Source organism: Heliangelus exortis, chromosome 11, assembly GCF_036169615.1.
Source record: "Heliangelus exortis chromosome 11, bHelExo1.hap1, whole genome shotgun sequence".
In the NCBI taxonomy this organism is placed as follows: domain Eukaryota; kingdom Metazoa; phylum Chordata; class Aves; order Apodiformes; family Trochilidae; genus Heliangelus; species Heliangelus exortis.
In genome coordinates this window covers 12186054-12209396 of record NC_092432.1, presented here as the reverse complement: position 1 = coordinate 12209396, position 23343 = coordinate 12186054, and the positions used below count along the sequence as shown (strand labels likewise).

The following is a 23343-nucleotide window of genomic DNA, read 5'->3' as shown; positions in this document are numbered from 1 at the left end:
GCTTGCTTTAATGTTCCAATTATTTGTATTTCCTTCTCCTCCTGTTTTCAGTCATCTTGGCATATGATCATATCATTAATAAACTTGTTCTTCCCACATCTACGTTGAATCTGTTATTTGGAGGCTACTGAAGTTGTTCAGGTACTGAAATGTATAATCTGATACAGTTGTCAAGCCCTGAGATTTGCAGCAAAGAGGTTTTTGGGGGTCTTAGTAATTAGCAGTAGACAAGACAAAGCATCTTCAGAACTATTTCTGAAGCCAATCAAATGTTACTTCTGTTTTGATTGCTTATAGGATTTGCTTTGTCTACACATGCCACAAGCAGTATGATTGAACTCACTTTTTGTACAAGTGATTTATATAAATACTGATGGGAAGCTTGACATTTAAACCAATAAAGGACATTGGACTTTACTCACTATTAGATTTTTTAATAGAAACACATTTCTTAGATAGGCAGGAAATTGCAATAATGTGTTTTCTAATTTATTGCAATATTTTACACTCAGATCTTAAAAATGAACTGTCTTATCTCTCCACAGTTAATAGAATCTGAGGTTAATGGGGGAGCAGCACATCCCTATCACCACGGAAGGGAAAGGACAGAGAACAGACAGCCCCCACTGATTGAGGCTTTGTATAAACCTGGCAACAACTGCATTTCTGGAAATTCAAGTAGGGTAATGTCACTCTTTCCGTTTAAAAGAGGAATTCCAGAAATACACTAATATTTAAAGGAGAAATTAAAAAATCTAGCAGTGGTCTTACGTCAATCTCCATACATTAAGAGTGATGAATTTGACCTCAGTGGGCTTGGGATCAGAGCAATGCTGATTTCATGTGACAGCTCTTCAGAACGGTATTCCTGCAGGGGGTGCTGCCCATTTAGTTGACTTATTTTTAGGTTCTCCGGGTGCTAAATGAGGCTACATTTATTTTACAGCTTGCTTTTCTATTATCTCTGCTGAACAGTTATGAAAAGTGATATCGATCCACCTTGTTAATTCATTTATAAAGCGTTGCATCCCTCTACCTTTGTGTTAGAACTGGGGTTTGTCACTTGGGTCCTCAAGCAAGAGAGACCTTCATTCTTTTTCAATACCCAACTTTTACACCGCTCGTTTCCCCATAACCATCCCTCGTGCCAAGCTTGGCTGGCGCTTGGCTCAAGTTCGGGTAACTCTCCCTTCAACCTGACAGCCTTAAATTTGGGGCGTTTCCTACAAATCTCCATAGCATTGGGTGCCCTCCACTGTGACACCGCACAAAAGGAAGGACCGGGCAAGAGGATGAACTCTCCTGCTCCCGACCAGCCAGATGGGCGGCTCCAGAGCGGGGTCACCCCCGGAGGCCCCGTCCCGCCCCTCCGCGCTGCCCCGAGCCCTCCCGCAGGGCAGGCGGCGGCCCCGACCCCCCGCCGCCTCTCGGCCCCCCCGCCCGCCCCCTTTCCCCGCCCCTCTCCGCCGCTCCTCTCCTCGGCGGCCGAGATGCGGCCGCGGTCGGTGCTGCTGGCGCTGGGCCTGGTTCTGGCGGCGCTGGGCGCGGCGGGCGGGGAGCATCGCGCCGACTACGACCGGGAGGCCCTGCTGGGAGGACAGGTGGGGCCGCGACGGGGGCGGGAGGGAGGTGCGGGGCCGGACCAGCCGCCGGCGAGGCCGCGGGGGGAGAAGTCGCGGGCCGGAGAGGGTCGGAGGCGCCCGGAGGCGGCGGGGTTGACACCGGGCTCGACACCGGGATCCCTGTGCCGCAGGAGGAGGCGGAGGAGTACGCGCGGCTGAGCCCGGAAGAGCAGCAGCGGCGGCTGAGGGCCATCGTCAGGAAGATCGACACGGAGGCGGACGGGCTCCTCACGGCGGGTAACGGCGGGCAGGGGGGCGGGAGGAGTCGAGCTGGTATCTCCCGGGCGGGGATCGGGCTTGCTCGGTGTCCTGGTCCGGCCCAGGGCCCTGGGGAAAGGAAACAGACGCGGTGCGCGTGAGCCGGCCGGTGGCATTTGGGCTGCGCGGAATCTCCGTGCAGAACGCGCCGCCCTCCCGCACGGTGCGTCCGGACCGATGGGAATCAGTGAAGTGTTTCGGTCCAAGACCTGTAAGGTCATCAGGGCTGACACTTAACTCAGCACTGCCAGGGCCATCGCTAAGCCACGTCCCCAAGCACCACATCTACACGGCTTTTAAATCCTTCCGGGGATGGTGACTGAAGCACTGCCCTGCTAGGGCCTGGAAGATAAGAGAGGTGGAGGGCATTTCAGTCCCTGGAGTTTTGTTTCACATGATGAAAGAAGTGAGGGCCACACGGATGAGAGAGCAGTACTCACAGCTTTGCACTTGTACCTGCTCCTTGCATGGCTGAAGCCACTTTGAACCAAGTGGTTCCTGCGTTTGAAGCGCTGTTTGATTTCCCATTTTGAGTCCTGCTGGAACTATCCATCTGCACACTTACTGCAGTAGTCCCAGCTCTGAATGTGTAGAGGTGAGAGTAGGTAACATTGTCAGGATAGCTAATCCGTGTTATTACATCCTGTTAAAATTACCCCTGTTATTTTATCCCTGTTAATTATCCCTGTTATATTATTAAATTATCCCTGTTAAATGGGCAGTTCACAACATGAAGGCTATAGGAGAAGAGAGCAAATATTCTAAAGTGTCAAAATTCCACCCAGGCTCCACCCTCATTATATATATATATAAGTATATATATATGTATTTTGCATGTGGTTTTCAGCCTAATGGAAACTTCCCATCCCCTAACTTTCTAAAAGATAACTCAGAGTGGAATGTGTTTTTACACCAAGAAACTTAGGGTATGGAGGCTTTTCCAGCTCAGTTACTTCTCACTGTATTGCAAAACTCTCTGAGAACCATTTCCTCATTAGTGGCACCTCTGTTGGGAGGCCAACAGTGAGAGAAGATGTGATATGTTAATGCCACTTTTCTCATGGCATAGCATTAAATATGGTGATGATGAATGGCACTGGGCATTATGTGCTCAGCTGCCTTTGCCTCCTGCCTGACATGCTGGGCAATAAACCATAAACCATATAAATTCCATGCTACCCATCTTTAAGAAACCACGTTGCAGTTTGTTGCAAGGCAGTGCTGGGTTTGTGCAGAAGCCTCCCTGGTTACCAGATGTGTCATTGCATGGCAATTCACAGAATCTGTTATAAAATTCAGTTCCTCTGGTAACAAAACCTCAGCTGTATGAACAGTGACTGTCATCATTGTTTCCTACCATAGATGAGCTGAGTTCCTGGATACAGCAATCTTTCAAACATTATATTACCCAAGAAGCTAAGCAACACTTCAGTGACTATGACAAAGATGGTGATGGATTAGTGTCTTGGAAGGAGTATAATTTGCAAATGTATGATCGTGTAATTGATTTTGATGAGGACACTGTGCTGGAGGATCAAGAAGAGGAATCATTCCGACAGGTAAAATGTTTCAGTGTCAGTTTCTGTATGTTGTTGGCTAAAGGCAGCAATATTTGTTTATTGTGCTGGAACAAGATGGGTGGAGAAACCATAGCAGCTGGGACATGTTTTAACACTTTCATCTGTCTGAGGTAGGGGAGTAATTAAAGGAAAGTAATGGAGTATTAAAGCTGCTACCAACAAAACAAAGAATGAAATCCTACCTCCTGAGCCTGTTCTGCTAGCTGAGTGGATTCCTAAGTCTAACAACACTCTTGCCACAGTGCACAGTCTCCATCCACTGGCTTAAAACAAGACCACAGTCTATTGGAGTAGGTCTGTAGCTTAACCAGTGTCCTGCCTGCAGCAAGGACAGGTGTTGTAGGTAAAGGAAGGCCTTGTACTCTTTAACCCCCTGTCTTACACTGTTCCATCCACTTTTTCACTTGTTTTTCAAGTACCCAGTGTGAGGTATCAGTATTGTCTGTTTTAATACGTTCTGTCCTTTGGAAACCCACAGAGTAAGCAACAGCAATTCAGACATTTTTTGCAGTCAAAATGCAACTCTGAGACCTAAACCTGGATGTATAAACAACAAAAGTCATTGATTAATCTAATATATTAAAACAAATATTTAAGAGTAGAAAGGAAAGAGGCAAGAGAAGGGGGAGGGAAGGTTCACTAGAAATCAGCATGGAGCAAAACTTGTTTCCTTTCAAGCTGCATGTTTATAAGGACATGTAAGTATTTCCTAAAAAGAGAATGTGTTTTCTAGACTACTCTGGCCTCTTTTTTTTTTTTTTCTGTGAAGATTGTTTTGGCTGCTTTTAGTAAAGTAGTATGAGATAATATAGGATGTTTGCAGAAGTGAAGCTGGAATAGATAGTGGGCAGGGGATTTTACACACTGAGGAGGGAGGTTACTGAACTGAATAATTACACAGGTTTTTAAATAAAACAAGACTTTGAATGGAACTGCCACTCAAAATACTGATCCCATGTTTAAGATATTGCCACAGATACAGACACTGAGCTAGAACTTCTGCACACTTACCACACAGTCAGTCTGGTTGGAAAAGACCTTTAAGATCAAGTCTAACCATTAACCCAACTGTACCAAGTCCAATGCTAAACCTTATTCCCAAGCACCACATCTACACATCTTTTAAACACTTCCAGGGGTGGTGATTCAGCAGCCATCTCCTTGGGCAGCCATTTCCAGTGTTTAATAACCCTTTCAGTGAAGAAGTTTCTTCTAATACCCAGGCTAGCCTTCCTGTGGCACAACTTGAGACCTTTTTCTCTTGTTCTGTCACTTGTTCCTTGGGAGGAAACACTGACCTCCCCCTTGCTCCAGCCTCCTTTCAGGTAGCTGCACAGAGCAAGGTCTCCCCTCAGTCTTCTCTCCAGGCTGAACACCCCAAATTATCTCAGCTGCTCCTGGTCAGACTTGTGCTCCAGACCCTTCTCCATCCCTTCAATGTCCTTGTAGTGAGGGGCCCAAAGCTGAATCCAGGAATTAGAGGTGTGGCCTCACCTCACAATGGTGAGTTCAGGGTGATGATCCCGGAATTGGTCCTGCTGGCCACATCATTCCTGATGAAGCCAGGGCACTGGTGGCCATCGTGGCCACCTGGACATATTGCATGCCAGCCATGGGCTGATACAGCAGCTATTGACCAGTGCCCCCAGGCTGTTTTCCTCTGGGCAGCTGAGCTATACTTGGAGTGCTTGCTACATTTTCCTGCTTGCTGACATCCACATACATCATAAAGAGTGAAAGTAGTGGCATTGCACAAGCATCTGATGTCAGCCACCTTCAGCATTTTCCCTGCTTTTGGAAATCAGTGATCCTGCTCTAATCAAAATGGAAGAGTTAGACTTAAGTATCAATTTAGAATTGACATAAAGTAAGCATACGAATGTACCAGAAGGTGACAGCCTTGCACATCACCAAAAAACCACTGTAAAAGACTTTTCCCATCAATAGTTCAAGGTTGTGTTCCAGTCTAGTACTTCCTGTCAGTCCTCCTATATTGTCCTCCTATTTAAACTCTTAGCTAAGGCCAGCTTTTCTCTAAAAGTATTTATAATTATTTTAATTTAATTGTTAAGATCTTACACCTTGTGAGATGTTATGCTCTGTATTGATCAGGCTAGCCTAATGATAAGGGGAGTGTCAGTAAGTATGATATAAACCACAAAGTACAATTCAAAATAGTTCTTTTTAAAGTATTTTTGATCTCTGGTTTGCTGGCCACTTCCATATCCAGACCCAGTCACATTGACAGCACAACACACCTAATTATGGGATTCCTAAATTCTTATAGTGGTTTGAGTAGAGATCAGTTATTGGTGGTGTGGGTCTTTATTCTGTCTAAACAGGCAGTACAAAATGAAACAAAACATTAATACAAAGAGTTTTGCACTTTTGGAATACAGAAACAGGAAGTGCAAGAATTTAGAAATAAGAACTTGCCTGCTTATTGTGGGTATTATTTATTTTTAAAAGGCATGCTAATAATGATCCTTAAAACAGATTAGAGCAGTGACTTTGCTTTGAAATATGTTTGGATGTAATGGACAACAGTCTTGTATTAAAGGAATCTCCCTAATCCCTCAGCACTCACAATGCCTTCAGAAAGGGCATTTTACAAAAATTGTATATCAAGACCTTCTTAGCACAACAAACAACCTTGATAAAAATGAGATCTAGATCCAGCAGTTTAAATGTACTTAAGGTGTAAATTTTGGAATTTGCAATGGCTGCCACTGTACTCCACTAGATTAGTCTGGAAATCGGTGGCTTTTAGAAGAGTTTATAAAAAGACAGGAATTCCTGGTCTTTTCCATGTCTGCCTTTTGTGTTTTTGAATGGCTACGAATGTGTTTTAAATGAGTCATTAAAGGATGGTTGTATACAACTCTTGGAATAAAACCACCTCAATTAAAAGTGCTGTTCTCCTTGCTCTGGATGAGCTATTTTTAGTGAAAACAGAACATCAGCATGAGTAGGTCATGGGAAATAATTAGTTTTCTAATGAGGCTACAGCCAGCTACTACAATATTGGGGTTTTTTTTTCATTAAGTGCTCTAACTAAATCTCTTTTCTAAGCTTCATTTAAAGGAGAAAAAGCGTTTTGAAAAAGCTAACAGAGATGATAATCCTTATCTAAATGTGGAGGAATATATTGCTTTTGAACATCCTGAAGAAGTGGAGTATATGACGGTAAGACTGAGGAGGGTGTTTTTATCAGCCTGAGTATACAGATGCAACATCTTTTTATTGCCCACGTTTAGCCCCAGTACTACAGAGTTGTGCTTTTGAGCAGTTATCTGTATTGCTTTTGCAGACCAAATAAAAATCAGCTGCCAGGAGGAGCTCCCTGAAAACAGAGCTCCCTGTTAGTGTTGACACAAGTGGTGATTATGGATAAACAAGTATCATAGAATGGCCTAGGTTGGAAGGGACCTTAGAGATCATGTGCTCCAACCTCCCTGCCATGGGCAGGGACAGCTCTTATCTAGACAAGGTTGCTGAAGGCCTCATCTAACCTGGCCCTGAACACCTACCTCCTGGGAGGGGGCAGCCACAACTTCTCTGGGCAGACTGTTCCAGAGTCTCACCACCCTCATATTAAAGAGCTTCTTCCTAATATCCACTCTAAACCTATCCTCTCTCAGTTTAAATCCATCTTCCCTTTTCCTGTGGCTGCACACTTAAAAAAAGCCTCTCTCCAGCCTTCCCATAGGTTTCCTTAAGGTATTGGAAGACAGCTGTAAGGTACCACTGGAGGACAGAACTACCAGGACAGGCACACTTGCATCACTGGGAAACACAGGACTAAAAGACCATCCAGATTTCTTAACAGTTGCTTAAACCTGCAAAAAAGCACATCACATGAAAAAAAAAAAGTGAAATTAAGATGATATAGCTTTGTACAAATTCATGGTTTTCAATTAATTATGTAGTTTTGAATCATGTTGAAGGATTCCAACTCCATGGACACCTGGTTTTCATAAAAGCTAATATCCTAAACTCTTAAGAACAGATTTGTTTTGTTGCACAGGAACCAGTTCTGCACTAATCTGCATAAAATAGAAAAATGTATTTTAAATGACTGATACTTTGCTTAATGATCTAAAATTAATTATTGCTATTTCTCTTGGTTACAAGCTGCTAATTTTTCACAAACTGATATTTTGCTTTTCATATGTATGCAAAAGGACTTTGTCATTCAGGAGGCTTTAGAAGAGCATGATAAAGATGGTGATGGATTTGTTAGCCTGGAAGAATTCCTTGGTGATTACAGAAGAGACCCAAGTAAGGAAAAAGGGTGGGGCCATCAAATAAGGAACTGAACAAAAGTTTTGGAATGGGGAGAATTGTAGCCCCCTTTATTTTCAGCTTTTTACATCTCCACCTACAGATTCTGAGTAAGATTATGCTGGCTTTTAGAATAACTTGGTTTCCTGGTACCATAGGGGATGACTATTTCAGTCTGCCCTGTGTGTGTTTGGCATCAGTTTGTGTAAAGCCCATTCTGCTGTTTCCTTGCAAGTTACTTCTTGTCCTGAAGACTGGAGCACATCCCTCATCACTAGGGATGCAGCTGAAATAAGATGCAGTTTTTCTTGTACTTAACAGGAGCTTTGCCTTTTGTTGGCTGTTGCTGATGGACCTCCCTTGCTGTTAAAGCAGGGGAATAGTTAGTGGAATATTAAAAACTTTGCATGACCTTACAAGTTTCATAATCCTATGTACTGTCAAACACTAGTTACCAAAATACTTGTTGAAACAGTTGATTTAAAGCTTTTCCTTTAAATGCTGAGATGGCCCATGCCTGAGGCCTAGAGTATTGCTCATGTTGTACCTGTATCATCAGCTCAAGCTTTTTCCTTCTGATATATCAGCTGTCCCAGTAAGTAGGAAACTTTCTACCTGGCAGTGCATGCAATATCAAGTGCACTTTCTTCACTATCTTCACTACCTTATCTTTAAAATATCTTAATCTATACAAATATTTTTTTTTTCATATGTAGACAAATGAATTTATTTCATCTCCTGGAACTGGTCTGTGAGGCTTGACTTTGTTTAGTGAAAGCATTTCGTGTTGTTTTATGAGATTAAGCAAACTTGCTTAGGGAGAAAAAAAGTGAAGAAATCTGCTTCAAGGAAAAGAATGGCTTTAAACTTGACAAATGTGTCTTACTAGCTGCAAGGGAAGATCCAGAATGGATACTTGTTGAGAAGGATCGGTTTGTGAATGACTATGACAAGGATAATGATGGAAAACTCAACCCTCAGGAGCTGTTGTCTTGGATAGTACCTAATAATCAAGGGATTGCAGAGGAGGAGGTATGTGCTTTGACTGCTGTTTAGATTTTAATTAAAGGAGTAGAATTTTGAAGGTATTACAGTAAAATTAGAGACGCATGTGGGTTTATTATGTCTTAGTAGCTGAAAAAAAGAATGTTTAGTAGATCCTTGCACACATTTTTAAACTTTTTTTGTTTGACAAAGAATGCAGGTTCTTTCATTGTTTTATGCAGATTTCAAGTTCCTATTAATTGTATGAATGTTTGTAAATTAACAAAGTGCTTTTTTAAATACTTAAATCTGGTTTGACTTAAGAATACAGTATTTTCATCTGCTACTTTTTATTTATAGGTAATTCTAGTGAGATATACTACTAAAAGAAGCTATTACATACTGACAGCAGAATTTTGAAACAAAAATTTATCACAATTCTTCTAACTGGATAAATCACCACAATTTTTAAAACTAACAGATTATCTTTTTGAAAGTACATGGAAATGGAAGTATTCCATGAATCAGGATGCTTTAATGCAGATACTGATGATGATAATTAATGGTTGAATCACAGTTAGAAGGCCTAAATTGAGGATTCTCAAGTTAGCTGTCTTTATTTTTTGGTAGCAGGCAAGTGTTGAGTGTTTCAGAACAACCTGTTCTAGTAAGCAGACTTTAACAATCCTTGAGCACAGTACAGAGGATTTCTGCCTTTAGTTACCTCAGTTTGTAACCAAAAAATCTGAGAATTGTTTTAACTTGCAGTTTCATTTGAGATGGTCATGATTTAGTATTCGGAAGTTTTTTTCAGAAAAGCAAGTTTTTGCTTTCAGGAAATGAGGGAAAACATGACTTGTTACCCACAACTGAAGTTCCTTCACATAGATATTTGATCTTGTCCTCTGCTGATGGCAGAAAACCTTTTTTTCACAGTGGACATCAAATACTTGGCAGTTACATTTTAATAATGACTTACAGCCATAGAACATTCTTTATTGCAAATCATAAATAGATTAATACTATCCAGCTGCAAAACTCTATCCCCCCCTTTTTTTTTTCTTAATATGCACGTGTGATGGAAAAGTGAGTCTCCACAGGTTCAGGAAATAAATGTCCTAGCACCTCCAGGGTAGGAAGCAAGCGTGCCTCCAGCCTAACCTGGGAGCTGGGAATGATGTTTCTCTGGTCAGACACAGGGTCAATGTGTGACTGAGAGAACCAGTGCACACTTCCAAAGGAGAATGCTCAACTTGAAGACTGTAATGGCTCAAATCCTCATTGAGATCCCACACATCAAGTTGTGGCTGTCATTCAGGGGCTCCCTCTGAAGACACAGGGTCTGACACGCTGAACTTCCATTTTCTGCAGATCATACACCAGACGGGTACTGCACTCACCTGTGGGTTTCAAGGTGTTTCCAGAAAGATGATTAATCTTTGCTTCTTTAATACTGTCTTCCACCTTGAAAGTAAAGCTATGGGTTTGACATTGATTTGTTGCTTTAGAATTGAGAGGGAAGGTAAAGATTTGTTATTATGATTTTGCCACCAGATAGAAGAGGCAAAGGGAAACAGAGGAAAGAAAGGCTCTGTTCTGAATGTAAATTATGTGACACATAATGGTGTTGGTGCAGGGCTTTGACAGAGCCATTCCAAAAGCACTATTTCTAAATGCTTACACCTATTAAATGTGCATGTGGTGTTCTGTTTATGTTAAAGGCTCTCCACCTTATTGAAGAAATGGATTTGAATGATGATAAAAAGCTTTCCGAAGCAGAAATTCTTAAGAACCAGGATTTGTTCCTGAACAGTGAGGCGACGGATTACGGGAGGCAGCTTCATGATGAACGTTTCTACCATGAAGAACTTTAGATTATTTATTTTGTGATCTGTTTTTCTTCCCTTTATTTCATTTGGAACTTTTGTTAAAAGCACCCATCAGCTATGTCGCAAGTTGTATTCTGTAACTATGGTACACTAATGTTTGTGTAAATAATTTGCATTCAAAAATTGGTTGTCCTCCTGCAGACTTGCTGGGCCTTTTCTAGCCTTCAAAATTAATCTTAAGTACTGACTTTCAAAATTCTATAGTGTTGGGGAAGGTATTCTTTAAGGTGCAGTACTGCAGTGTGAAGGGTTGTTTTACTCTACGTGGAAGAAAAAGAAGGATCTAAATGATTCTGAAAGAATGCAAAACAGTAACTGAGAGACTACTATTTTTTCTTATTGGTTTAACTAGGGAAGGGGTTGAAGAAGATGGGGAGATGTTTACAGTCAGTATTAACTGTGCTTTATTTAATACGTTTGGAGAAACACTTAGATTAATGCCTCAATTGTTTAAGAGGTTTCTACTTAATTTTTAAATGGTTTGTATGCTGTGTTTTCATATCATAAAACTTGCTATTTTTACATCAATAGACAATAATTGTTTTTAATGTACAATTCTACAGCGTTAGCAATGCAATGGTATTTTACAGTGTTAAGACTCATCATTTGTTGGATTAAAACTAAAAATATTCTGTCTTTCTGTGTTTTGTCTTTTTATCACTTATTGTGGGTCACCCTTGAAATATCAGTGGTGCACACAATGTACAATGGCAACACTCCTGGCTTTTCTAAACGATTGACACATCACCTCACCTGGATGCTAAAGAAGGTTCAAAAAAAAAGCCAAGTGTGCATGTAGCACCTTCTGGACAACTCTGCAAATGCAGATGTGCTTTTTTTGGGGGGGGGAGGATATATGGAACTCTAAAGTATCAAGACACCAGATAATTTATATAAGTAGTAATAAACTCTAAAAGTTAACTTTGATTTAAAGCTCTACAATGTGTCTGGTGTGTCAGGTTTGGTGTGTCAGGGTTTTGGTAGCAGGGCAGCCTGGTTCCAAATCCTGACCTGCCTCTGGCTAAAGCTGAGCCCACCAGTGAAAGTGGTGTCACCTCTGCAATTTAAGGTGGGGAAACCTAAACTGCAATAAGACTTTGCAAGGCAGAGGAGAGGGATAGGCGAGAGCAACGCCAGAATCCCAGAATGTTGGCGTTGGAAGAGACCTCCAGGATCACCCAGTCCAACCTTTAAAACCAGTACTGTGTGCAGGTTTGGGCACTGCAGTATAGAACGGACATCAAACTCCTGGAGAGCATCCAAAGGAGAGCCAGGAGGATACTGAAGGGTCTGGAGAGGAGCAGCTGAGGTCACTTGGATTGCTCAGTTTGGAGAAAAGGAGGCTGAGGGGTGACCTTCCCCTCACAAGGGAGTGGGATGGGGCTCGCACTGATTTCTTCACTCCTGTGCCTGAAGACAGGACTCAGGGAAATGGCAGGAAGCTGAATCAGGGAAGGTTTAGGTTTGATACCAGGAAAAGGTTTGGAGCAGACACCAAGGTCAGTGAGGAAGGAGGAAGGGGAGGAGGTGCCCAAACAGAAGTTCCCCCGCAGCCCGTGGTGAGATGGCAGCTGTGCCCTGCAGCCCATGGAAGGAGCAGCTGTGGGTCTGCAGCCCTGGAGGACCCCGTGCCAGGGCAGGTGCTGTTCCTGCAGCAGCCGTGACTCTGCGGGCAGCCCCCCCGGAGCAGTCTGTGCCTGAGGGACTCGTGTCGGAGGGGTTCCTGAGGGACTGTCTGCATGGGGGACCCCTCCTGGGGGCAGGGGAGGGCTGTGAGGAGTCCTCCCCTGAGGAGGAAGGAGTGGCAGAAAACACAGGGTTATCATCTGACTGTAACCTCCATTCTCTGTCTGCCTGTGCCACTGAAGAGGAGGAGGCAGAAAAATCGGGAGTGAAATAAATTGGGCAGGGGAAAAGGGAGGGGTCTGGGAAAGGTAAGATGTAACACCTGGGTTTGTGATTGGGTTTTTTTTCTGGTAAATCAATTTTTTCCTCAAGTATAGTCTGTTTTGCCTGTAACCATAATTGGTGAGTGAAAACCCTCCTGGTCCCTTTGTTGGTTCAAGAGCTTTTAGTCAGATTTTCTCCACCCCATCCCACAGTGGAAGAAGGGGTGAGTGACACCTGCCTGTTACCAGCTGGGCCTAAACCACAACACATCTAATGAGCACGTCAAGTTAAAAGCAGAAATGCAATCACTTCAAGCAGAAGTAGGATGTGTGCTCAGCCTTGCTTCTTGTTGAATCTGCAGACTGGAAAGGGGCAGCCACAACCCTCATCTTGGGCAAAAACCCCAGGCTCCACAGGTACCAGCCAGGCAGACAGGAGGGATTTGTGAGTCCAAACCTGTGGCAGATGACAGCAACTCTTAACATTCCTTAACTTGTCAGAAAAGTTGGGTTTTTCTGCATTTCAACTTTTAAAATTGCATTTATTTGACAAGGACAGCTTAGAGGTAGTTACACTGATTGCAAACCTTGAATTTTTCCTAACATTCTGCCCAAAGCTGCTTTCATATCATTATTTTTCAGGCTGTAGATGATGGGATTTAGCATGGGGGTAAAAATGCTATACTGGATGGAAAACAGTTGATCTAGAATGAAGAATGAGACTGAACTGGATTTTGTGTACTGGAACAGAGCGGTTGTGTACAGCAGAACCACTACGATGAGGTGGGAGCTGCAAGTGGAGAAGGCTTTATGTCTCCCCTTTGCAGACTGTATCTTCAAGATTGTAGAGATGATATAAATATAGGAGATGAGAATGAGCAGAAAGGAGCTTGACCCAAAGATCACAGCAGAAGCGAGAAGAACAAGCTTATTGAGGAAGGTCCTACCACAAGCTGAAGTTAAGAGAGGGGGCAACTCGCAGCTGAAATGCTGAATTACTGTGTACTTGCAGAACTGCACCTTGAGCATTGGCAGTGTGTTTATCAGAGACTGCAATGCCCCCATTGCCCACACCCCCCCCACCAGCTGCTGACAGGCAAGTTTTGTCATCACCTTTTGATAGTGCAGAGGTTTGCAGATGGCAACATATCGGTCGTATGCCATTGCTGAGAGCATGAGGATTTCACTGCCTGCTGAGAGAAGGATTAAGGACATCTGAGTAATGCAGGCACTGAAGACAATGGTTTGCTGCTTCACTAGGAAATTCACCAGCATGTAAGGGACAATGGTGGTGGCATAACAGATGTCTATGAGGGCTAAGTGAAAAACAAAGAAGTACATAGGGGAGTGAAGGTGGGGGTCACTACTTATCACAACCATGACCATCATATTTCCAAACAAAGTGACAAAATAAATAATTGAAAACACGAAGAAGAGAAAGTTTTGAAGGTGTGGGTCACCTGTAAGACCCAAAAGAACAAATTCTCTCGCACTCGTTTGATTTTCCATTCAGTGTGTGACCTGTAAGAGGAGGAAAAGCCCATCACATCAGCACGTGGAATCAGGACATGCTCAAGCTGCACATGCTGACTTCCAGGTAACAGCAACACCCAAACAACCAACCTTGTGCAGGAGCAGGAGGTGGGGTGCAGTCAATTTCAGTCCTGGCTGATAAGCAGTTTCCAGCAAAGGTTTGGAGACGAGGTTAGATGTGAGATGTGGAGTCCACCAGGCTTTTCCTCCTCCTCTTTCATGTCCTCTTAAAAATGCCTTTGAAACTCCACGCAAGGGAGAGCCTGGGAAAGAAGAAGTTCTTACAATCCTCTGATTTGTCTAAGATACATTTTCTTCCTGACAAATAGGCTTCTATCCCAGAAGTGCTCATCACCAAAGATGGGAGGATGGCCGCAATTCCATCTGGATCAGTCTGTTCCTCCCTACTCCGGAGCTTAGCCCTGAACTTGTTGCTCAGTGCAAGGTGGTCCCATTTCTTAGAAAGTCTGTTGTGTGTGTTTCTGGTTTGACTTGGTAATGAAAAGTGATATATCCAAAATCTGCACACTACCCTCACAGGCTCAGTGGTCCAGACATACAGACATGTTTAAAAGTCTGCACTCGAAGATGGGGATGAATGAAATTCTGGGGGAAAATTTTTTTGCCCAGCTAACAGGTAATTGTATTTTAAAGCAGAAAACTTCCAAGGAACATTTCTATACACATAACATTTTGCTGAACAAAGCTTCCTATTACACTGTCCAGTATATCAGTGGAGATTCATCAGGAAAAGTAGTAATCCAAAATGCAATCTTCTCATTGTTATGTTGTTAGTCAAATAACTGAGATGTCAACAGATGCACAAACATCCAATACATCTCAGCTTTACAGGGGTTTCTAACTCAGAAAGTAGTTTAGAAAGCACTCCCAACCAAGGATTGTGATAGATTATATTTACTTTCCTTTTGGTAATTTGTAGAGCTCAGACCATCCTCAGAACCAAGAATCTCCATCTATTTTGTACCTTTAGCGTCTCAAGAAGCAGATCTATACTATGAGCAAGTTCCCACATTTTCCACCCCAACCCTTTTCTTTGGTTTCCTTCTCTAAAGAGCCAAATGCTTCACTCCTTAACTCAGACAGAATCAATCCCAGTCTTTGCCACTCAGGGAGATTAAATGCAAGTATCAGTTTGATCCCAGAGCTACCAGGACACTATGAGAAGCTCAAAGACCTTCACTGTGTTTCACATGATGTCCTACAACACAATAATGAATTCTCCTTGTTTAAATCATTTCCACCATCATGGTTTCTTCATTTAAGCACTTGAGTCTGCAAAAGGAAAGCCCATCACTTCTCAGGAAATTGTTAATCAAGAAGTTCTTAGGTAACAGCTGGTAAGATACTGTGTCCCTGATAGATTTATCTAAAAGATATTCACAAAAATCAAAGCTAGTTGCTTAGATCCTCCTGTTAGTTCATCAGGGGAAAAAAACCCACACACACACAAAAAAATTCAACCCCCCCCCCAAAAAACAATCGAAAGAAACCATCTAGAACTTGATATTTATGGTAAGAGAAATCAGCGCACTTTTAAAAAGTCCTCTCTCCCTTGCAGATTGTATCTTGAGACTCCTTGATATTTAAGAGAAAGTGGCATTAAAAAAATGTCTGCAGTGGATATTATTACCCCCAGAAGTTATAAAAAAACACATCAATTTCATTTTTTGCAAATGTCAAATTAAAACTATATTTTGCTCAACCATTCTAGTTTTGGAAGCTAAAATGAAGAGAGATAAGAGATAGGCTGAGAGTTAAGTCACTGAAGTGTAATTGATCTTGCAATTTGATATCAAAGGTTCAATATCTTTCACCCTTTTAGTCTTTTATAGCACACCGATAACTGCAGACTGCCATTTTATACCCATTTGGAGAAATTTTTGTAGTGTAATTCACTAGTCCTAAAGTGAATTTAATAGTGTTATTCTCACATTTATGTTATCCTCACATTTACATAAGAATTTGACCAAAATCATAATACTATGAAAGTTTGCTTTTTTTTTCCTGTGAAATTTAAAATGAGCCCAGAGCTGAGTTGAAGCAGATTGCACCTACGATAATCAATGGAGACCCACACCTTTAATTGCAATTTCCTTCTGTCTGTCTCAGACACAGATTTTGCCTCTCTCCTGGAATGGCCAAGTTGCTTCCTTTGGCTGTACAAACATGAACAGGAACACTAATTCACAGTTCTTCAAAAACCACCATGCATTCACTGAGTTACTTGGGTTGGGTTTTGTGTACTCAATAAACTAAAAAAGTTGCAGCTTTTCTGAAGTTGTCATTACTTGTTTGCAATTCTTTTCTTCTCTCCCTGGATAAAAAGTACAAAACTGTATTAGTGAATTTGTTGGTAGAAAATACTATAACAATAAAAAATAAACTAATGTTCATGCATGTCTGCTCTCAAATCCTTAGAAAAGAGAAGCATAACAGTGAAATGACTTACCTCTAACATGAAAATGAGAAACAAGTTAAAACTGAGCTGATAGACAGACGGAAACCTTGACAGACAAAGGAGAATCAGTCATGGTGTACAAGCTAAAATGGTAGAATTCCTCTTCCCGAATGCCCTCTACATTAACTGAGCTGTTAGAAAGTACAAATCGATGTTTCAAATAAATGCAAAATAAGTCTTTGCTGAAGTTCTCTCTCATCTTTGATGAGATCTCTTGTCCTTTTAATCCTCACTCTCAATCTCTGCATCTTTAACTCAAGCATTGGATGTAAGAATGTGCAATATAGTTTACCTCAGGAGAAGAGAAGGTCTCTGCTTTTGTTCTGGTGATGTACTGGGGAAGAGTTCATTACACACCTCTTCCTTTGAAGCTCATCTCCTTTCATCTTCCTTACTAAATTCTATGCCTTATTTTGAAGCCTGTTTCCTGGCTGCTTCTGGGACCATTCTCCCTTGTGTATGAAACTCTGAGTCTTTTGAGCCAGAAGCTAAGAAGTTTATTCTAGGCTAGAAAAATTAATAAAATCAGGCTATTAGCTAGTTTCTTAGGTCCCCACTGTTGCACCTGATAATTGCTTTCATTAGCCATTCTGTTTTGAAGGCTGCTGTGCACCTCTGTGATACTAGAGACTGTAATGCTGAGACTAAGTCATGCTGACCAAGTAATGCTGAGACTCAATAAAATAAATCATCGGATCTGTAAAGGTTTAATGCTCTCTATCAAACTCTCTTCCTCCCCAGAAAGGGAAAGGAAAGCAATTGAGAAAGACTAAACTACACAGCTTTAATGAAAAAATAATGATGAAAAGGAAATAATTAAAAATATACAAATAAGTACAAAACCACTATTGAGCTTCCCCCATTCACATCACCACAGAGGCTACAGGGCAGGACCTGGGCAAGTCTTGGTCTGGACTCCTGGAGTCAGCAACAGACTCAAAATGAAAGTGAGAAAAGCATCACTCAAAATGAAAATATGGACAGGGCCCTATGTGAAGACACAAAATGAGAAATGTGGTCACACAGAACGTGGAGAAAAGACAGGTATTGTTCAGGGCATGCAGAACCTCTGGGAGCAGAGGCATGAAAGGCTTTGGAACAGTAGTGAGGCAGGAATTGCCCCAAGTGATAAGCAGCACAGATGTGGTGATATATGGCAAGGTATGGACTTCTGTTTGGATTCAAAACACTCTCCCTTCCTTGGCCAAAGAACAGAAGAAACAGAAATTAGATTAGTCCCCACCTACCATCATAACACAGATCATTATATGAGCAAATCAATTTAACTTTGATTTACTGTCAGTGCAGAAATTTCATGCTTTTCTAGCTGAATAAAGATTTTTGTTGTAAATAAACTGCATCATGATTTGGATTTTTCCATCTTGTCTAGATCTTTATGATCATAGACTTGGGACAATGCTTTCACCTCTGAGGCAGTCTGTTCCAGGTGTACTGGATACCCCCTCGGGTCAAAGCAAATTGGGCCTGCACTCTGCTGCTGTGGGAATGGAGAAAAACACATCAGCAATATCAGTAGCTGCATACCATTTGGCTGCCTTAGACTCCAGGTCATACTGAAGCTCCAACATATCTGGAACAGCAGCAGAGCCTGTAGGGGGTTAGAGACTTTCTTCATACTGTCTTAGCTGGGTAACAAATTCACTGAGGGTTGGTGGTGTTTCATCATCTCCCCCAAAGACCCTTCCCCACAGAATCATAGAATCATAGAATTGGCTCGGTTGGAAGGGACCCCTGAGTTAATCAAGTCCAACCCTTGATCCACTCCCCCCGTGGTTCCCAGCCCATGGCACTCAGTGCCACATCCAATCTCTGTAAATATCTCCAGGAATGGAGAATCCACTACTTCCCTGGGCAGCCCATTCCAATGTCTGATCACCCTCTCCATAAAGAAATTCTTTCTAATGTCCAACCTAAAACTCCCTTGGCACAACTTGAGACCGTGCCCTCTTGTCTTGCTGATAATTGCCTGGGAAAAGAAATGTGGGTGTACAGAGGGGAGCTTTTTTAAACAGAGGCTCCTGCACAGTACCTCGTCAGGATCTTCAGGTGTTTCCTCATCACTGCAGAACTGCCACCTCCCTCAGATATTTGATGCCTTTTTTCATGGTGTTCCATCTAACAGGGACATTAGATACCCTCCTTATAAAGATATTGGCTTTTCCAAAGGCTACAAGTACCACTTTTCTCCCAATTACCTACCCAGCTGTCTCCTCTCTGCCCTCCAGCCCTACCACATCTGCTCCCTTGTCCCAGACACGCAACACCCTCATCGTGAGCATAACCCTTTCTTAAATTTCCTATCTCTTTCAGAGACAAAGATTGGACAATTATCTCAGGTTCTGAATCACTCTCTTGTGTCCTTCCTGCCTCGGGCTGACTCTCATGCTGATCAGGGGCTTCTGCTGTCTCGCCCCTCACCGAGCACCTCGGTCCGACTTCTTCAGCTGCTTTCTGCGGGTTGTGACAGGGGTGACAAGGGACGGATCAGAGCCAGGGGGTTGGTGTCCCTGGCAGTGGCAGGGGGGAAGTTTTCCCACACAAATATTGAACACTGAACCACCTCTAGAACACATCCAGGCACAGCGATAACAAAAACAAGTGACACCAACCATCACCGAGGCCTCTGATCTCTGGCCAGGTGAACTTGAGGTGAACTTGCCAGAGAAAGGAACAGAATCATTTTGCACCAAAGAGTCCCCCAGAATCCCCAGACAAATTCCCAACCAGACGCATTCCTACAGAAATCACTGTTTTAGCAACATAGGAAAGTCACATGGCTGGGAGATGAGGTGCAACAAGATGCATGGATGAGTAAATTCAAAACGGTAGGTAGGATATAACAAGCCTTTTGCCAAGGCCATTTTGAAAACTTTTTTTTTTTTTTAGAATCATAGAATTTTTCAGGTTGGAAAAGACCCTTGGGATCATCAAGTCCAACCATCATCTCTACTCTACAAAGTTCTCCCCTAAACCATATCCCCATATCCCCCAACACCACATCCAAGCGACCCTTTGAAGCCCAAAAGGCCTAATAAGACTGTTCAGAGACAGAGTTTTAAGTCTTTAAACAGCAAAGGTATTTATTTGCGGATCCGGGGAACTCCCAGCTCGTGCTGGACAGAGAGTTCTTGGGGTCGGGGGGTAGGGTTAGGGTATTTATACAGCCTTACATGCATATTCATAAGATTACGACAGGTAATTATAACATTCATAACAGGTGGAGTCTGGGCAGAACCAGGTGGAGTCTGGGGGGAACCAGGTGGAGTCTGGGCGGGGGCTGGGTGGAGCCGTCCTCTCGGGGATATGTCCCCCTTAGGGTTAAACTTCTATCTCCCTTGATTCCAGGTGGCTTCATGTTGTTCTATGGATATCGGACCCCAGCCATAACTTTTCTCTTATCTGCTGGTTGTGGCATCTTTATGTTCTCCTTGTGCAGATGTTCACATGCTTTTGGGGCCAAGCTGGTGCCTCCCTGGCCCTGGCGGTGCCTTATTCTAAAAATGAGACTTACACTCCCAATTATTTCCCAGACAGAAAGCTAGCTTCGTTAGGCCTTGTTTTGCTTTTCACTGTAACAGTGGAAAATTGTTTTGCTTCTAACTGAAACAGTGGAAAATTACGAGTTTGGACTGCTTCACCTGGTCCTTTCTCGGTTTAGCCTTGAATTGTACCGGTCATGATCACAAGTTCTAATTCTACATTAGGTAAATTCACACAAACAACTTAGCCTGCTCTCCTTTTCCCACAGGAACTGATCTGTTAAGATCCTTCTCTGTTTCACCTTAAACACCTCCAGGGATGGTGACTCCACCACCTCCCTGGGCAGCCTATTCCAGTGTCTGACCACTCCTGTTAAAAATTTTTGGGAATACCTGCAGAAGAGTGATGGCAGTTCAGGGGTAAGGGACACTTTGTGAGATGGAGATGCATTGCTGATATGGTGAGGTGTAAGGTGCAGGACTGTAGCAGAGAATTTCTCAAGGTTTGGGATGGGGAAGAGACTGTGCCACCAAGGGTGGGACTCTGGGCATCCACTGAACAGAGCCAGATGGGTGGCAGAGCTGGGACAACTGGAAGCCCCAAGCTGTCACTACCCCAGAGAAGATGCATGGCTGAACAGCACCCATCCATAGCTGGGTAGCCAGGGGAAGGGGCTGCAGAGAGTGGAAGCCCAGGGCTTGCAGGACCAGGCTACAAGGCACCCCTGAAATACTGGTGTCTGGCGGGCTGGGGATCTGGTCTGGGGCAGCAGGGACTCCGTGTGGAGAAGCTGGGTGCCATCACTACAAGGCAGAACGGATGGGGGTCTGCAGGCCTGGACAGAGAGGTCCCAAGAAAAGGGAGGTGGTGGGGGCTGTGTTCCAGGACCGAGCAGCAGCGCTCAAACCTGGGGAAAAGCAGGGAGGAGTGAGCCCCAAGGCTGGGAAAGCCATGAGGCACATGTGGGCCAGGCTGATATGGCTTTGCTCAGGCACCCTGACTGTGTGGCTGCTGCAGCCTCCCAGGAGCCTGAGTGTCTCCTCTGCATCTCCCACACTGAGCAGGAGGAAGCCTGAGGCAGGTGAGGCCTGGAGAGGTTCTGCTGTGGGTCAGCACCTGGCCCTTTCTCTGACAGGACACATCCAAGCGGCTGCTTGGCAAAAGCACTCACTCCCTGCTGGATTTTCCTCTAACCATGCTCTCATCTCCTGCTCTGATCAGACCCCAGGAGGGCCACTTAGACTTCTTCCAACAACTTCATCTCTAATGGCCTCAGCAGGCCCCATTAAAACTGCAGGAAACTTTACCCTGGTGACCTCCTTTCACACTGCCTCATTTTCTCACATGGGATTGTCAGAGTCAACTGTAAGAAGTTCACTGTTATTTACAACCCTGCATGCAGTCATCAGGTTCCTCATGGGAGAAACAGTCTTTTGGAAACAGTTTGCAAGGTTATGCCATTTCAATGGGAACATGATGTAACATGGCTTCTTTTGTTTCTCATCTTTAAGACCAAATTAAGTCAATTTGCTTCAAATGACCCACAACTATCACATTTCAGTTCTTGTGGTACAGCACCTTTTGGACAATTTCTGTCTATTTTTCCCATTGGTCACCACAGATTAAGATGTCTTCCATTTATCCCTCCTTCTTACCAACCCTTCCCAACAGGAGAATGCTGTGGAAATACCCAGATCTAGTGCTGCCCATGCTCACACTAGAGTCTGGAGGGACTTTGTGCCACACCAAGAAACCCCAAAGCAAACACGCATCATAGGAGAGGGGCCCTCGGTCTATTTGCCATCTGTACCCATAGGAACAGTCTCACAACCCTGACAGGTAGCATTAAACCTAAAAAATCCTGATATGTTTCACTTTCCCTGGGAATGTGAAATTCCGCTGCTGCCCTCTCCTTCCTTGGTAACCACAGACACCTCTTACAACACTCACAGGGACATTGTGACCATCACCTTCCTCCCACAGGCACAGCAACACCACTTGGATGGGCTCTGCCCCAGGCCAAACTGTCCCTTTGATGGCTCCACCAGAAATGCCTGCACCCATTCTGCACCCACTTAATACAGAGCTGGGCACAAGGCAGGTGTCAGGAGAAAGAGGTCCTCCCCTCTCCATCAGCATGCCTCTGCCTCCAAATGACCCACTCTGCCTTTCCCCAGGGGGATGAAACACCTCCATGCTCTTATGGTCACCACAGACTCTCGGGACACAAAAAAAGTCCATTTCAAATTGCCCAGCCTGCACAAGGCTGAGGATGAGATAAAGGCAACGTGGAATGGCTGAGCAGGAGTCTGTGCCTCAACCTGTAGACAAAATCACCAGCCCTGCAGCACCTGTTGCCCAGGAGAAACTTACATTGTTCCTGAGAAAGGACGACAAGGAGACTCAGGCTGGGATGCAGCAGTTGTTTAATGAGGACAGAGAGTGTGCATTTTGAGGGGAGGAGGGAGAGCACTGAGCAGGGGAGGTCAAGGGCTCCAGAGGGCAAGTGGACATCACCCTTTAGACCTGTTTGTTTAAAACTCTTCCCAGTGACGGAGGGGCAGTAGAAGAGGTCACTTTTCTCAGGGCTGCAGACAACACCATGCTGGAGGGTTTGGAACTTGCAGTCAAAACTGCTGGTAACATTGAAATGCTTTAGCTACTGCTGAGGAGCACTTACACAGCATCAAAGACTTTATCTGTTCCTCTGTCACAGAATCACAGAATCATCTGGGTTGGAAGGGATCTCTGAGATCATCAGGTCCAACCCTGTCCCCTCACAGCAGCACGAGATATTGGGAGGGGACACAGCAAGGAAAGATGAGGTAGGATATCCCATGTCATGTGTCCTCATCATCAGTCCTAAAAGCTGCCAGAAGAAGGAGGAAGGAGAGACTGATTCAGAGCTATGGTGTTTGCCTTCCCAAGTAACCATTAGAAGTGATGAAGCTCTGCTATCCTGGAAATGGCCAAACATCTGCCTGCCAATGGGTAGAAGTGAGTACATTCCTTCTTTTGCTTGCTTGAGTGCACAGCTTTTGCTTTACCTACTAAGTGGTCTGTATCTCTACCCACAAGTTTTTGCACTTTCACCCTTCCAGTTCTCTCCCCACATCCCACCAGCAGGGAGTGAGCAAATGGCTTTACAGCCCTGAGCTGCCCACCAGGGTTAAACCACAACAGGACTGTCAGTCACTAAGAACCCTGACTGTGTTAACAGAGCATTACCAGGAAATTAAGGGGAAAAAAATTCCCCCCCTCTACTCACCACTCCTTAGACCATCACTACAACACCTGTGTGGAGCTCTGAACTCCCGTGTACAA

General features: G+C 43.7%; 2 protein-coding genes across 3 annotated transcripts; one reads left to right on the top strand and one right to left on the bottom strand.

The window, feature by feature from the left end:
• The first annotated feature begins 1446 nt into the window (after positions 1-1446).
• Positions 1447-11253, top strand: RCN2 (reticulocalbin 2). Of its 2 annotated transcripts, none has more exons than XM_071754630.1 (7): positions 1447-1601; positions 1754-1859; positions 3243-3439; positions 6545-6646; positions 7645-7741; positions 8634-8776; positions 10450-11253. In XM_071754630.1, exons 1-7 carry the CDS (start codon positions 1491-1493, stop codon positions 10600-10602), a joined length of 909 nt encoding a protein of 302 aa, XP_071610731.1. In that variant the 5' UTR covers positions 1447-1490; the 3' UTR covers positions 10603-11253. The 2 variants fall into 2 exon arrangements, with proteins under 2 accessions (XP_071610731.1, XP_071610730.1); XM_071754629.1 differs by having other exon boundaries at positions 6533-6646.
• Positions 11254-13017: 1764 nt separating this feature from the next.
• Positions 13018-14022, bottom strand: LOC139801245 (olfactory receptor 5V1-like). Its single transcript, XM_071755279.1, has one exon. The coding sequence runs from the start codon at positions 14013-14015 to the stop codon at positions 13077-13079; it is 939 nt and encodes a 312-aa protein (XP_071611380.1). The 5' UTR covers positions 14016-14022; the 3' UTR covers positions 13018-13076.
• Positions 14023-23343: the final 9321 nt, after the last annotated feature.

What these genes read in the sequence shown, in the direction of transcription:
- RCN2 (XM_071754629.1), top strand. Translation starts at nt 1,491, where the DNA reads ATGCGGCCGCGGTCGGTGCTGCTGGCGCTGGGCCTGGTTCTGGCGGCG. An exon ending in GGACGGGCTCCTCACGGCGG is followed by an intron (nt 1,860 to 3,242) that starts GTAACGGCGGGC and finishes TTCCTACCATAG; the next exon opens with ATGAGCTGAGTTCCTGGATA. An exon ending in AAGGGATTGCAGAGGAGGAG is followed by an intron (nt 8,777 to 10,449) that starts GTATGTGCTTTG and finishes TTTATGTTAAAG; the next exon opens with GCTCTCCACCTTATTGAAGA.
- LOC139801245 (XM_071755279.1), bottom strand. Translation starts at nt 14,015, where the DNA reads ATGGAAAATCAAACGAGTGCGAGAGAATTTGTTCTTTTGGGTCTTACA.